Source organism: Macrobrachium nipponense, chromosome 13 (genome assembly GCF_015104395.2).
Source record: "Macrobrachium nipponense isolate FS-2020 chromosome 13, ASM1510439v2, whole genome shotgun sequence".
Classification (NCBI taxonomy): domain Eukaryota; kingdom Metazoa; phylum Arthropoda; class Malacostraca; order Decapoda; family Palaemonidae; genus Macrobrachium; species Macrobrachium nipponense.
In genome coordinates, this window is record NC_087206.1 from 86405428 (window position 1) to 86421172 (window position 15745).

A 15745-nucleotide genomic window follows, 5' to 3' on the forward strand; every position below is an offset into this window, starting at 1 on the left:
TAACTTCGGTGGGAAGAGTTCCCCAACAATAGACAAAACTTTGGTGATGTAACCTTTGTAGACCTTGAAAAGTAGGTAGGTAGGTAATGTCATTAGCCAAATAGCAAAGATAAGTGGGGTGCATACTTAGCCACACACCTAATTAGTTATGTATCTTCACACGATACTGAATATGTACAAGTATACATAGAAAATATAAGAAAATGAATAAAATGATGGTGTAGCAGAATAGAATAGAATATAGAATCTAGGCCAAAGGCAAAGCACTGGGACCTACGAGGTCATTCGACGCTGAAAGGGAAAGTGAAAGAAGAAAGTCTTTAAAAGTGTAACAGTAGGAAAACCTCGCAATTGTGCTACGAAACAATTGTTAAGAGACGATGGAAATTAGAGGGAAGAAAAGTAATATGAGTTGAGGTACAGTAAAAACAATGAACGGGGCTGCAGCTCGAGGCCAAAGGGACGCTTCAAAGAAAACCTTAAATGTAATGCCTACAGTGCACCGCATGAGGTGCGCTGACTACACTAGCCTTCTATAGGGAACGAAGGCTCTATCGCACCCAGCCTGCAAGGAGGGAATGAGTATCAGGTACCTGAGTGGTGTATTGGGCGTAAAGAGGTTAATGAGATTTTGATGAGCTAGGCGCTGGAAATGGCTGTAAACGTGGAAGTTTTTATTTTTTCTTTTTTTACACGGATGACGCATAATAATAAGTATGATGTTAAACTAGACTGAATATTATTATTATTAATACTCAGAAGATAAACTATTCATAAGAAACAAACCTACAGGAGCCACTGACTTAAACTCAAGCGCCCAAAGAATATGGTGTTCATTTAAAATAAGTTACATGAGATAATAGGAAATGCAGAAAGAAGAGATCAGTTATCAGAAAAGCAAACAAGATAAATTAATGAAATAATAGATAAAAATACAAATAAATTAATGAAATGCAAGGTGGATTGTTCTAGGGTAGTAATGCATTGCATAATAACTTATTTATATTATTATTATTATTATTATTATTATTATTATTATTATTATTATTATTATTGCTGATCCAGCAGCGTTAATCTTATATGGGACTTCTCAAGTCTCCGTATAATTGACTTTTCAGTATTGCCTAGACTGGCAAGCAATGTGCCAATGGAGGACATAAGGACATATTCCCCTGAATCCACCGTTTTTGACATGTCCTCCTGCCATTCTAACCAATACTGAAAAGTCAACAATGCGGAGACTTGAGAAAGTCCTGTACAAGATTAACGCAGCTGAATCAGTCATAATTTTCAACAGAAGTTGTTTGAAAGAAGGTCTAGATACTTCCCAACTATTATTATTATTAATTATGCAGAAGCATCCTCTTCTTTAACGATCTTCCTTACTAGCTGAAACAGGATATACCTTGTATCAGATGAAAGCTTTTGATTAATAATTAATATATTACATCATTGTATTTTATTATAATTATATTAATACAGTAATGCTTTATACATCATAATACATTTGCATGCATGACAGCATGAGTACTGCAGCATACATTATGTCTGCTCTTTACTTCCAATTAACTTCACTCATCGCACTGATAGGGCAAGAAAAGGTATAAAAGTACACACACACACACACACACAACACGCACACACACACACACACACACACACACACACACACACAAGGCTTTCTTACGCTCACAAATATTATGACACAAATACCCCCATAGTATAGCATTCACTGTCATAACACACACCCAAAGAGAATTACATAAAGTGTATGTGCCCTGTTAAGGATTTGAATCCATGCCTTGCGATTTTGATACAAAGGAAACGGTGACTTTTCCACTCTGCTATCAATGGAGATATGTTTTTATTTCGTTTCACTTGTGTATGTTCCCGCAGATTCATGGCCGAATGGATAAGTCCCTGCTTTCTTTGTATCAAACCCAAAAGGCGTAGGTCTGGTTCCTGTGTAAATCTTTTCCAAGTTCAAGTGATTGCAATGTAAGGGGTATCTCTCTCTCTCTCTCTCTCGATCTCTCTCTCTCTGCTCTCTCATATATATATATATAGATATAATATATATATATATATATATATACATATATATATATTATATATATATATATCATATATATATAATTATATATATATATATATATTAGAAATATATATATTATATGATATATATTTTATATATATATATAGATAGTACATATATAGATATTATATCTATATTATATATATTATATTATATATTATATATATAAGATATGTATATACTAGATATCTATCTATATATATATATATATATTTATAAATATATAGATATATGTTATATATATGTGTATTTATACATACATATATATATATATGTTATATATATATATATATATATATATATATATATATATATATATATATAAAAGTCTACATGAATCCCTTTCGTTTCTGTTTATCAAAGTTATCAAGTTGGCTCAATGACGCTTTGACTCGAGGGAATAAAACTTCCTCAATGCAATCAAGTAAATGAGAAAATTAAACTTGTCAGAGCGAGAGAGAGAGAGAGAGAGGTCCCAGACGATCAACATTTTTTATGCAATTTTTTTCGCGTCAATCAAATTCTGCGTCAAGCTTTTGCGAGAAACCTTCGATATTATTTAATATATATACCATCCTAGGCTATTAAAATGTTGGTGCAATGCTAAAAATTGTGCAAAACTTTCGATGGAGTGAGAGAGATATGTTCACTGATACACTTCTGGTTTAAAGGAGTGTTTTCGGTAGCATATTATTCACGTCAATATTTAGAAGTTATCTAAAGAAAAAAATTGAAAAATAAAAGAAAAAAGAAACAAAGAACTTAATATTATGAATGAGTGTATTCGTGCTATAGCAAAAGAATCGGAGTACAAGCACACTTGATAACACAACTGTGTCACCGGGAGAAAGATAACACGAGAGAGAGAGGAAAGGGTGAAAGAGAGATGGAAATAATATTCATACATATGGCATTTCTTGTAATATATGTATGTATGTATAATATATATATATATATATATATATATATATATATATATATATATAAATTCATGCATATATGTAACATATATACATATCATATATATAATTGTATATATATATATATATATATATATATATATATATATATACATTTATATATAATTGTGTGTATATATATATATATATATATATATAATATATATATTATATTTATATATATATAAAGGTTTTTTGCCACGAAGGAAAAAATGAAAACTCGCTTTTTTTTTCATTTTTTCCTTCGTGGCAAAAAACCTTTATTTATACATAGCATCACGTTTTATATACTTCGTGATCAAGTTATTCGATTATAATATTAATATATATTAATAATATTATATTATATATATATATATATATATATATATATATATAGATATTATATAATATATATAATATATATATATTATATATTAAATTAATATATATATAGTTTATAGTTCCAGCGTGACAATCAGACTTCATATCATGAACGGTTTCGCAAAACCACAGGGTATGGAAGCCATATTGGATCACTTTCTTGATTAAATCTCTGAGTCATCAGGTTTCCATCTCGTCATTTCCTTTCGTCCTACGAGTAAAATCACTGGTGAATTCATGATTCGGGTTTTAATCATTCTTCAGTGTAACCCTAAAATAACCATGTACCAAATACGGTTCAGAATCTACTATATGTGATCGTGTCACCATATAAATGTATAATGCACAATGTATCCTCATTATAAACCGGATCCATACGTGTGAATCTCCCAACTTTCATTTAAGTACAAGGTATGTTACGTTATTGCTTCACGTGGTGTACTGTAGCCATTACTTGAGGGTCTTTGCAGCGTCCCCACGGCCCGTAGCTGCAATCCCTTTCATTCCTTTTACTGTATCTCCGTTCATATTCTCTTTCTTCCAGCTGACTTTCCACTCCCCTCTGACAATAATTTCATAGTGCAACTACAAGGTTTTACTTCTATTACATCTTTCAAACCTTCTTACCGTCAAAATTTCCCTTTTAGTGCTGAATGACCTTTTCAGATCGCAGCTCTTGGCCTTTGGCCTAAAATATGTATTCTATTTATCTTCTAACCAATGTAAAAGAAAAAAAAAGTGTTCGCTATTCCTAAAATGAGATCTCAGTTATGTATTATCAAACCCATACGAAAGATCTATATGTATCACCCAGTTTCTGGAAAGAACTAAGTATGTATCATCATAATATTGGTAAGCTCAGATTTAGAATATAATGTCCGGTTTGCCCATTATCTGATTAACTTAAAGCCTGTCTATTTAATATCACAAATATTGAATTAAATCATTGCATTGACATTAACAGGAGTAAACAATGCTGCTATAAAATGAGCACATCTATTATTATTATTATTATTATTATTATTATTATTATTATTATTATTATTATTATTATTATTATTATTATTTAAACTTCTGGAGTTTCCTTATTCTACTAATATAGTCAATGCACATTTTTACTGTGAATTATAAGCTTTTCCAGATTATTATTTTATAATCTGATAAAGAACTAGTACTGTTATGACTGAGTACCTCAACTTCATTAAAATATTATAACTCCCTGCTTCATGTAATAAGTCATTTCCTTTTTAGTGAGAGAGAGAGAGAGAGAGAGAGAAATCCTCATTTCGTGTCAAATGACAGAGGAAGTTGCCTATTTGCGACGCGTTTTCTACGCTATTCACACAAGTGAAATGTATGCCATCGGTCTAATTATATCCGATACAAGTCATATACTGTCTGTGAAGGCTCTCGGTTACAGGGTCTGCTTTGCATCCTAAAACTAAAATAAGTAAATAAATAGATAATTTGATAGACAAATGAATAAAAAAAATAAAATAACGAATACACTTAAGACAAGAGAACGAAATACTATAACTGATTCCAATGGTATTGCTGTTTGATGTTTGAAGATTTATTTGAACACTAACTTCATTGTACAGGCTATAAAACATGCATCAATTTTGTTAAATGAAATATAAAGGTTGGGAGCGATAGTTCAGTGCAACCAGCGGTTAATTGATGCTACAATTATCCCAAAAAGAAATCTACTCTATAAAGATGAGCCCTCGGCCTTCTAGTAAAATGTTCCCTCTTCCTTATCTTAGAGCCAATTGTTAACATTTGTAAAGGTGTACTTAAACTGTATCTGTGGATAAGACTCAGCCTTTCTCAATTCTTCAAGAAGACTTTTCTGTACTTCGAAGATGAGATTTCTCCATGCTTGGTAATTCTGTACATCTAATGTCCTTTGGTGCAGTGAAAATTGAGATTTGTAGAACGAACGTTTCATCAAGAAAGGATTAAAAAACTTTTTGAAGTATTGTTACTGTCAACTGCAACAGCAGTTTCCCCTCCTCACTCATCTTACGCATTGACAGACTTCACTCTCAAAAAAGACCTGAGATTTCTTCTTTACTATTTCTTTTGCTCTTAGGGAGCACGTTAAGTGACCTTGGCCTTTGTGTCGTAAATTTGTTTCTTGACAACAGAGCGAGGAAAAGATATCAATTTTATCTTCTCTCGTTGATAATATAGCAAGTGCAGCACCGTATAACTCTGGTGTTCCTGATAGCATATTCCCGAACAGTAACTAAGTACCGGACCTTCCCTGAAAAAAAAAAGAGGGGACACCATATCTTAAAAACTAACCATGGAATCTGCTTGAAAATAATCTCGTTGTTTCCCACACTCAATTTAGCTGTGTCATATTGTTTTTAGTAACCAACCTAACCTAACCTAGGGGCATGGCAAAAACCTGGTGCTGATGCAGTATACTTATATACATCTCGGGTGTTTACTTCCCGACATCATTCGGCTACAAAGGTAATTAGATTTATGTTGAATACTATATTTAACAGATGTGGACAATACTCACACGCACACACATATACACATATGCTATATACGTATATATCACCTACATACATGAGACTTATTGTATAAGATATTCTCCTGACGCTGGTGCAAAGCACAAAAATGTTCATATTACGTAACACCTTGAAGATATTGTGTAATGTTTCTTGCTACAAACGCAGCCTGATAAATCTAAATTTCGGTGTATATTTATACCATGCGCTATCATTAACACACAAAATATTGACAAACAAATTTTCAGAAATGGTAAACATTTATGAGGCATTCTAGCATTCTTAAGATAAGAAGAAAGATTTGTATGAATTGTACTTGAGAAACATTACCGCTAATCTGTTGCAAGGGCTTTTTTTTATAGATATGCACGTGCGTCAGTGTATTACGCAATATGATGTCCCTTATTATTATGTTTCTTTGTCGTTATATTTTCCATTTCCAGAAAGAGGAAGCCAGTAATAGTATTATATTTAAATATCGGTTTAAACCAGGAGAGATTTAATATGTTATGTGAAGACTTAAGTGTAACACGAGAAACTATGATTGATAGTCTTATCTCGGATGTATTTACTTCTAGAATAACGTTACTACTCTATTTTCAATTTAAGCTCTCAGAAACTTTATTTGATCGCTACGCAACGAGAATGATGGCATTTCAGTCGCCTGTGTGATAAAACGTACCCAGAGGTCTTCAAAATGCTTATATAACATGACAACTAAAAAGCTGTATAAAAGATAGCGTCCTGCTCAGTGTTCTGTTTGTTGCAACAGAATTTGATACACTTCAGCTCCGTAGAAGACGTATGGAAATATTCTATATGCCTATAGCATATTCTGTATAATTATATACTTAACATTACCGAAGGAAACATCATTATCTCCTATTCTTATTTTTGTTATATTTTTTTCTTTATATTTAAGAAAATATATTTAATTACGACAAATGTATATTGCTCACCTGAACAGTATGCAGGTTTATATATATATATATATATATATATATATATATATATATATATATATATATATTATATATATATATATTTATTTATATATATTTATATGTGTATGTGTCATTCGAATAATGGTCTTAAAAAAAATTGGTCATAGATTTATATCTAAACTCCTTTATTTTCCATTTAATACTCTCTCTCTCTCTCTCTCTTTACCAGAGAACTTTTTGTATCAGAGTTTACACCAACTCACGAGAACGCCAAGCAATAAGTAAAGCAAATCTGACATGAGAGATCAGTTGACACCAATACCACCAGCAATATTATATATATATATAATATATATATATATATATATAGATATATATATATATTTATATATATATGAAGACATGTATATATATGTGTGTGTATGTATGTATGTAGTATGTATGTATGTATGTATGTCGTATGTATGGATTTGTAGTGTATATGATGTATACATATATGTATGTATATATGTTCTAACCAGGACTAAGCCTACCGACTTTGAGTTTTTTTAAATCTTAGTTTTTTCAAATCTTCTTCTTTCGTGTTTATTCCAAAAAATGAAGAGGGAAGAACAGGTTACTCACTTCTTAAAAGACGAGGGATGTTTCAAAATAAAAAAAAAGGGGGGGAGAATATTTCTCATTCTTTAAAGATTATAGGGGCTCTCATCTTACAGTTGAATACTTTTCAAAACGAAACTGAATACTTTTCAACGAACAGACCTTCACCTCTGAAAACATATCCGCAGACTGCTTAAAATCCCTGACAGCCAATATACAAATAGATGGGGATACAATCCACAATGAAGCAAAATCTTTCTCTATTTTAAAATGTATATATAATAATATATATATATATATATATATATATATATATATATATTATATATATATATATATCTTGTACAGGATTAAAGCTTTCGACCATCAGCTGTGGTCTTGTTCACTAAAATGTGATATGTCACCTCAAGGAACTGACAAGTAGGAGCACAAACATTTGAAAATCCATAACGGTTACGTAACAAGCTAGTTTATTATTATGAAGGATCAGGCGGTTGAGCCCTCGTCCTTTCCAGACTAGTTTGGTTTTTCAAATGTTTGTGCTCCTACTTGCCAGTTCCTTGAGATGACATATCACATTTTAGTGAACAAGACCACAGCTGATGGTCGAAAGCTTTAATCCTGTACAAGATATATATTTTTTAAACTAGAGAAAGATTTTACTTCATTGTGGATTGTATCTCCATTTACTTAGAGGTACGACATTGTACCTGGCTTCTGCATACAATTAGATGTTGTAGATGAAATTGCTTCTTCGGCCAGCAACTACTCAGTTACTTATAAGTTATAACAACAACAAGAAAACGCCTTCAAGAAACGACGATACTCAAAGAAGGCCCCAGGACTGACAGTTTCCGTTGTTCTAAATGCTCTTTTAAAATTCATATTTTTAAACGTTATTTCTCTGTAAACTTTGTAGTTTTTGTTGAGTACAGCTGAAGAGGACTGATATTAGTGAAGGTCGAAAGCTCCTGTTTTAAATTTATTCACTTAAACTTAGTCTTATAGAGTGTTTTCTTTTTCTTAACCATTCAAGAAAACACGTAAACCTGCCTTTATTACTGGATTTCTTTTTAAGGTAGACAAAAGAACAACTAGTGACCTGACAATGATGACAGATTATCGTTAAATTATATCGGTTACACCAAGGTCTAGACCTTGGGTTTACACTTTAACACCCAACACTACTGTCGGTGTTACAAGAGTACTTGGCTCACCTTTAATTATTATATTTTTTCTCCTGGCAAGGATTCAGTTATTCCATTCATTTGATTACAGTAAACGTGTCTCGTTCATTGTTCATGCAAACACATATATTTGTTCTTGTGTATGTGTATGAGTAATGTCAAATTCTATCAAATCTGTCTTGAAGATCCTTTCAGGAATCCGTCGATCTAAATGCCACGAGGAAATTTACCACTCTTCAGACAATGTTCAGAGATCTGTTGTCTCCAGTAGAACCTAACTCGTGTAGAACACGACAGCACCACACAAAGAACAGGCCCACCATTATCAGAGACCCGATTAGATTCCAGTTGCTTTTGTTTTCCCTTCGTCATTCAGAATAACACTGTTATCTGCTGTGTAACCCGACCATTCCACAGCCACAGCACTCATTTAACAGTGTGTTCCCAGTAGCTATGGGATCTCTCTCAATTGAAGGTTGAGCTTGAGGACGTCTAAACCGACGAGTGACTTTTCACGTGATCATGTGTATGCGTCTATTGCTGAGTGGAAGTGCAGTAGTGTAAACACTGGGCAGTAATACTCGGCATTAAGGAACTCTTTGCATGAGTGATTTGATTCGAAATATGCTTACGTCTAGGCCACAAGCCCTTGGTTATATGCATCGATTGCCTGTGGTGCTAATACATGGACATAATTTCAGCGAGCTTTGGCCGTAGACGCTAAGGAATTCATCGCGAATTGTTCCGGAAAAGTTTCTCTCCAAGTGATATATATGAGTTTGGACGTGAGATAAAAACAGAGAAGAGGAACTTACAGTGAATAACAACAAAGATTCCTAGCAAGTGACATAAGACTTTCAACGTGCAAGTTAAACGAACAAGAACACTGAATAGCAACAAAGGGAAAAGAAAATTCAAGAACTCTGACGTTAACCCTTTGGTTACAAGCTATAATTTTACTTAGAAGATAAAACTTTGTTTTAGCCTTCGCAAAAATGGGAGACTATACTGTATCTGTGGAGGAATTGGCCCAGGACATTGCTAGTGAGTATTTTGATCGATTAATTTATCTGTTGATCTGCATACATGAAATCAGGGTAATTCTATATAGATCTATCGAAATGAGAAACATTAATCCCTGCAGATTGTCTGGGCTGAGTTTAAACAAATCTCTCAGTCATTCAACATGTCGACTTGATTGTTGTTCAATTTATTTTTGAAACTCAGAATCAAAGGTTCAAATTAAATCCTGAGAGAGAGAGAGAGAGAGAGAGAGAGAGAGAGAGAGAGAGAGAGAGAGAGAGAGAGAGGCTTCTTCTAAAGACGCAGAAATTGCTCGATCAAACACCGAAGTTGTTTTCGAAAATGAGATCCGGGAACTTGGCCGAAAGTTTGGACGGGAACTCATTTATGCACCCTAATCCTTTCAGCCAGCCTCGCACAAACACACACATGCACATACACGCGCTCTCTCTCTCTCTCTCTCTCTCTCTCTCTCTCTCTCTCTCTCTCTCTCCCTGGCAACATTTAGAATCGAAAAATGAGAGTTCATGCAAAACATGTAACCCTCTAGACATTACTTAATTAGGGCTCTTTGCAGCCACGCTTCGACCCCTAGCTGCAAGGCCGTTCATTCCCTTTACTTTATCTCCGTTCATATTCACTTTTTACCATCTTACTTTCCACCTTCTTCTAACGGTTTTTTCATTGTGCAACTTCGAGGTTTTCCTCCTGTTACACATTTAAAACCTCTCTACCGCCAGTTTCCCTTTCAACGCTGATGTGACCTCATAGGTCCCAGTGATTGGCAGTTCCAAAACACGCACAACACGCCTAAAAGCGACTCAGGAATAGTAAGGTGTCCCATGAAATAAAAGGCCTAGTATGGACCTCTGAACTTGGGCTAACCTGGATAAAATGAACCATGTTATTAAATTATTTTCAAACGCAAGATCAATAAGTTAGATCATATAAAAAAATCCCCTGTAAAAATAACAGAGAGAGAGAGAGTTATTGTAAAAGATGCTCCATCTCCAGATTCGCAGCTACCTTACAACCGAGAGAGAGAGAGAGAGATAATTAATTCTTCCACATTCTCATATTAATCACACGCAATTTCGCATTAAGCCTAATAGCATCAGTACAACACTGTTCCCCACGACCATTATCTAAACCCTTTCAGTTCGGATGACTCGGACACGATTACAGTCTAACCCTAAACCAATATCTGGCCATGTTACCTAAATCCCGGGACCACCCTCTCCAAAAGGACGTCACGAAATTCACCCAGCAAATTTTGGTAACGTCTCCCTGAAAAAAAAAAAAAAAAAAAAGACTAAAGACAGCAGAAAAACCACAACAACAGTGATTGAGGTGAAAATACAATTATCATCATTATCGCCTTTGTTTAAATCTGGAGATTCTTCTTTAGAACGATATTCGCCCCATCAGGTTAACACCTACTTTTTGGTAATTTACAACCAATATTTTCTCTTTTTCCGTGTCATAACGGTTTCAGATAGATGCATCACTCATTTCCTCTCGAATTTCCTCTTAATTTTTCGCTAAGTATCGAAGATAGCGAGACGTTGTTTATAAGGGAAGACAGAAGATATTAATTTTGAAGGTGATTCGTGCGTAACTTGTAGTCTTAACCAGGTAACTGCTCATTATCCTTACATTACGAGGCTTGTTCGTAACCGAGCGATGATAATTAATGCGATAGATAGATAGAGAGAGAAAGAAGGATGGTGAAGATAGATAGATGGATGGATAGATAGAGTACGAAATTCAGGTTGCATAGGACTAATAATTTGAAGTGTTCTTTAAGTGTACCTAATCGCCCAATGATTTCTGACCTCACGACTAGAATGGTTTCTTGTACCTTCTATCATTCATCATATCAGTGCTATAAACCTCACAGGGTGCACTGTAGGCATTACTAAACGTTCTTTGCAACGTCCATTCGGCCCCCTAGCTGCAACCTGTTTTGTTCCTTTTACTTTACCTCCATTCGTATTATCTTTCTTCCATCTTGCTATCCAACCTCTTCTAACAATGATTTCAAAGTGCATCAGCGAGGTTTTCCTCCTGACACACCTTTCAGATCTACCTACTCTCAATTTCCTGCCCAGTTCTGAATGCCCTTATAGGTCGCAGTGCTTGGCCTTTGGCCTAGACTCTGCATTCCATTCCATATCAGTGTTATATTAATTTGGCTAATTTATGGTTGCTGTGAGTACATTTCGCTTTCATAACTCTGATGGCATGAATGAAGAGCTTACTTACACTGTCATCCGGTTCCCAAAAATAAATCTTTATCGTCTTAACTTTCTTAGAAAGTGACAGGTATATCATTCTCGTTGAATTAAATACTAACTCTTATTTCTCAGTTACAGTAACGCTGTCGTTTTCACAGCTAGATAAGTGCTTTCATTTTTTAACAATAATCTCCCCAAAGTAGTTTGATACCTGTCATAACTTCTTGCACAATATATTATTATTATTGTTATTATTTTTTTTTTTTTTTGCTCTATCACAGTCCTCCAATTCGACTGGGTGGTATTTATAGTGTGGGGTTCCGGGTTGCATCCTGCCTCCTTAGGAGTCCATCACTTTTCTTACTATGTGCGCCGTTTCTAGGATCACACTCTTCTGCATGAGTCCTGGAGCTACTTCGGCGTCTAGTTTTACCAGATTCCTTTTCAGGGATCTTGGGATCGTGCCTAGTGCTCCTATGATTATGGGTACGATTTCCGCTGGCATATCCCATATTCTTCTTATTTCTGTTTTCAGATCTTGATACTTATCCATTTTTTCCCTCTCTTTCTCTTCAACTCTGGTGTCCCATGGTATTGCGACATCAATGAGTGATACTTTCTTCTTGACTTTGTCAATCAACGTCACGTCTGGTCTATTTGCACGTATCACCCTATCTGTTCTGATACCATAGTCCCAGAGGATCTTTGCCTGATCGTTTTCTATCACTCCCTCTGGTTGGTGCTCGTACCACTTATTATTATTATTTAGATAATGAACCCTGTTCATATGAAACAAGCCCACTAAAGGGTCCATTGATCTGAAATTCAGATTTGGAAAGAATTTGGTATTCGTTAGAGAGAAGTGAGGGTAAAGGGAAATACAGAAATAGGTCTCATCAAAAAAAAAAAAAAAAAAGGATAAAAGTGTATTAAAATGCAACGTGAATAGCATTAAGGTAGTAATGCATTGCATCCTCGTGCCGAGAGTACTATTAGATTTACCGCGGATAGAAAAGTAAGTTCTTGAAAAGGAAATTCCTTTCAGGCAGAAAGTTTTGGAAGGCTTAACGCAACAGGGACGCTGGAATAACCAAATTTACCTGCTCGTCGCTCTGACAATAATCTGACCACAGCCTTTGCTGATGAAGGAAGAGGGAAGTTCAATACGTGCGCTGTGGCCGAGACAGAAAATTAGTGACACGTGTCACGGCGACCTTCGATCTTCCAGCATATGGAGGAATAATGTATTATGAGAGAGAGAGAGAGAGAGAGAGAGAGGTGCTGGCTGAAATACCAATCAAACTGTAATCAAGAGACTGGAAGAAGATCCCAAATTGGAAATAGTTTTTCTGGAAAAAAAAAACTTACACTTAGAACTACGTAGTCAATTTAATTAGTAAATAAATTCGAATAATGTACAAACAACATCACAAAATTTAGACAATGAAACTTGTATTAAATACGTTACATCTGGGTCAAATGCCGCAAAGATTATCAAGGAACATGAGGGATTGATTTGAGCATCTTCGGTGCCGTGGGAAACTTTCGAGTATTGCCTGACGTCGAAATAAATCGGAAATTTCACTTCATGGAACTGAACTGTGCAAAGTTTTGCTTTCATCACTTTCTAAATCAATATCTAAAAAGAAAAATATCAGGAGTAAATGCCAAAGGAGAACTGAGATATAAATCTACTTGATTTTCTATTTGAAGTACTCGTGTATACATTCAAAAAAAAAAAAAAAAAAATGGAGGCAAAGGAGAACGTGCATTAGAATGCAAGATGTACCCAACAGATAACGATAGGAATATATCATATTTTAACATAACGAAAATAACTGAGAAGCTAATATATATAATAATATATATATATATATATATATATATATATATATGTGTGTGTGTGTGTGTATATATATATACACATATATAGCCTGTTTTGTGTTAGATATTTTGCAAGTGTGCGAAATTACATTGTCGATTATGGACCTTTGAAATCAGGATGACTTGGCGTTTTGCGAATAACTTTTATGCAAAATATAGAGAATTTTTGGAAGCATTTATTCCATTCCTCTAGTACTTGAACCCACATACTGTAGATTTCTAAAAGTATATTCGTTAATCTTAGTAGTACGAGAAGTTGATTCAGACGGATTAAAGATTGTCTAAAATCCCGCAATTCCTTATTTTCCCTTGCATTAGTTTTCTCGCAATATTTATGCACGATTCTTGAACTCAAATAAGTCTAACGTAGTCCCAGGAAGGGGATTCAATACAGAGGTCTGACGCAGGTGCAAAACAAGAACAAGCAATGAAATAAACTCCTGCTCTGTTTACCCGATGTAATCTCTACAAAATGACCATGGCAGAATTCACCAACGATATAGCGGCAATAATAACCGCAGTACCGTAAACGCTTTTACGTGATAAGAATTGCTGAGGTCATGCTTATATGAGCTTCCAGCTCTAAGCCAAATTGTGCGCTGGTTCACCCATCTGCATTGTAATCAAAATTCTCCTCAGTCGTAACTGGTTCATTAGCGAAACTTCCCGTCTCTCAACTGGAAAGAACTGGTAGAAAGACTAGGAGAGGAAAGGAATGGGCAACTGCGTTTTGTTCATGCTGCCCACAGACGCAAGTTTCAAATGATTCGGAGTCCTAAAGGTTCAAGAGAAGATTCAATGCATCGGTAGCCTAAAGTAATTCACCTTGTATTTTAACAAGTTTACACTTAATTTATATTTTTATCTGTTTAGCTGTTAAGTCATTAGTACACATTTTTTCTTTACTAATAGCTGACTTCTTTTTTCTATATTCCCTAAGATCTTCGAACTGTAGCTGCTTTCAAATTAACACCGAATTCTTTGGAGGCTTGAATTTCAAGTCAGTGTCCCCTGTAGGCATGTTTTACTTAAATAGAGCTTATCTTCTGAATAATATAATAATAATAATAATAATAATAATAATAATAATAATAATAATAATAATAATAATGATGGTGATGATGATGATAAAGCGATCCTGGATATTACGAAAAATACACTTTTAACTCATTGTGCGCGCACGGAAGTGTGTTTACGTGTTCGTTCTGACATCATAGGTATAAGGTTACCAGAACTAGTCCCATGAGTCACGAAGCAGCACATGATCTGGAGGATAACAATACAGCTTTAAACATTCCCAGGGTGATCGTCTAACTAAATTGGCTTTAGCAGTGGAAAATCACACAAAAAGTTATTTCATTCGATTATTTTATTACTGAGAAAAGTAAGAAAATAATTTTAAAAATAAAGAAAACACACGGAAAAACGTTCGTGGACCAAAAATCTACGCGATGATCATTCCTTCGTCCACTACCTCGTCCCCTTCATACAAAGGTTTCCTATAAAGGGCCTTTATTCAGATCCGAATCTTTCCCAAAATCTAGTCACGTGTAGCCAGTCCCGAGGGCCACTTTTAATCAAATTTCCGTAAAAAGAAGACGAAGAAGTGACGAGCTGCTGACGAACAAACTAACCTATCCATAGATGATATATCACCGCCTTGGCAGAGGTAATCAAAGTAGCGCGTCGTAAACTCGAGTCTTGTCAGCATCGTCAGCGCATCAGGCCATTGCTAAGTGTGTCAGCTCTTCAGTACGTTATGCCCGTGTCTCGCTGGCTTTCATTGATCGATCTCTCCCTGAAGAGGAGAGTGTCTTTGTCTATCACACTATTTACTCGTTTATTTATGTTACGATATTTCTTTTCTTTTCTTGTTGGATGTAATTGAATTTTACCTGTAACGACGCTAGCTTGTTTAATTTCTC

General features: G+C 34.6%; 1 protein-coding gene and 1 long non-coding RNA gene across 4 annotated transcripts in view; one reads left to right on the forward strand and one right to left on the reverse strand.

Annotated features, from left to right (window-relative positions):
- The window catches only part of LOC135225167 (mucolipin-3-like), a 150484-nt gene that overhangs the window by 12768 nt on the left and 121971 nt on the right, over positions 1 to 15745 (forward strand). Inside the window, exon 1 of one of the 3 annotated variants that reach the window (XM_064264414.1) lies at positions 9048 to 9720. The exons of the other annotated variants lie outside the window; for them this stretch is intronic. Coding sequence (XP_064120484.1) covers positions 9672 to 9720 — 49 coding nt within the window. The 5' untranslated portion in view covers positions 9048 to 9671. Of the gene's footprint in view, positions 1 to 9047; positions 9721 to 15745 lie in introns of those variants that run through there. 3 annotated transcript variants of the gene reach the window in all.
- LOC135225169 (uncharacterized) overlaps positions 1 to 15745 on the reverse strand; it is a 134464-nt gene that overhangs the window by 5442 nt on the left and 113277 nt on the right. The gene's annotated exons all lie outside the window — the stretch shown is intronic.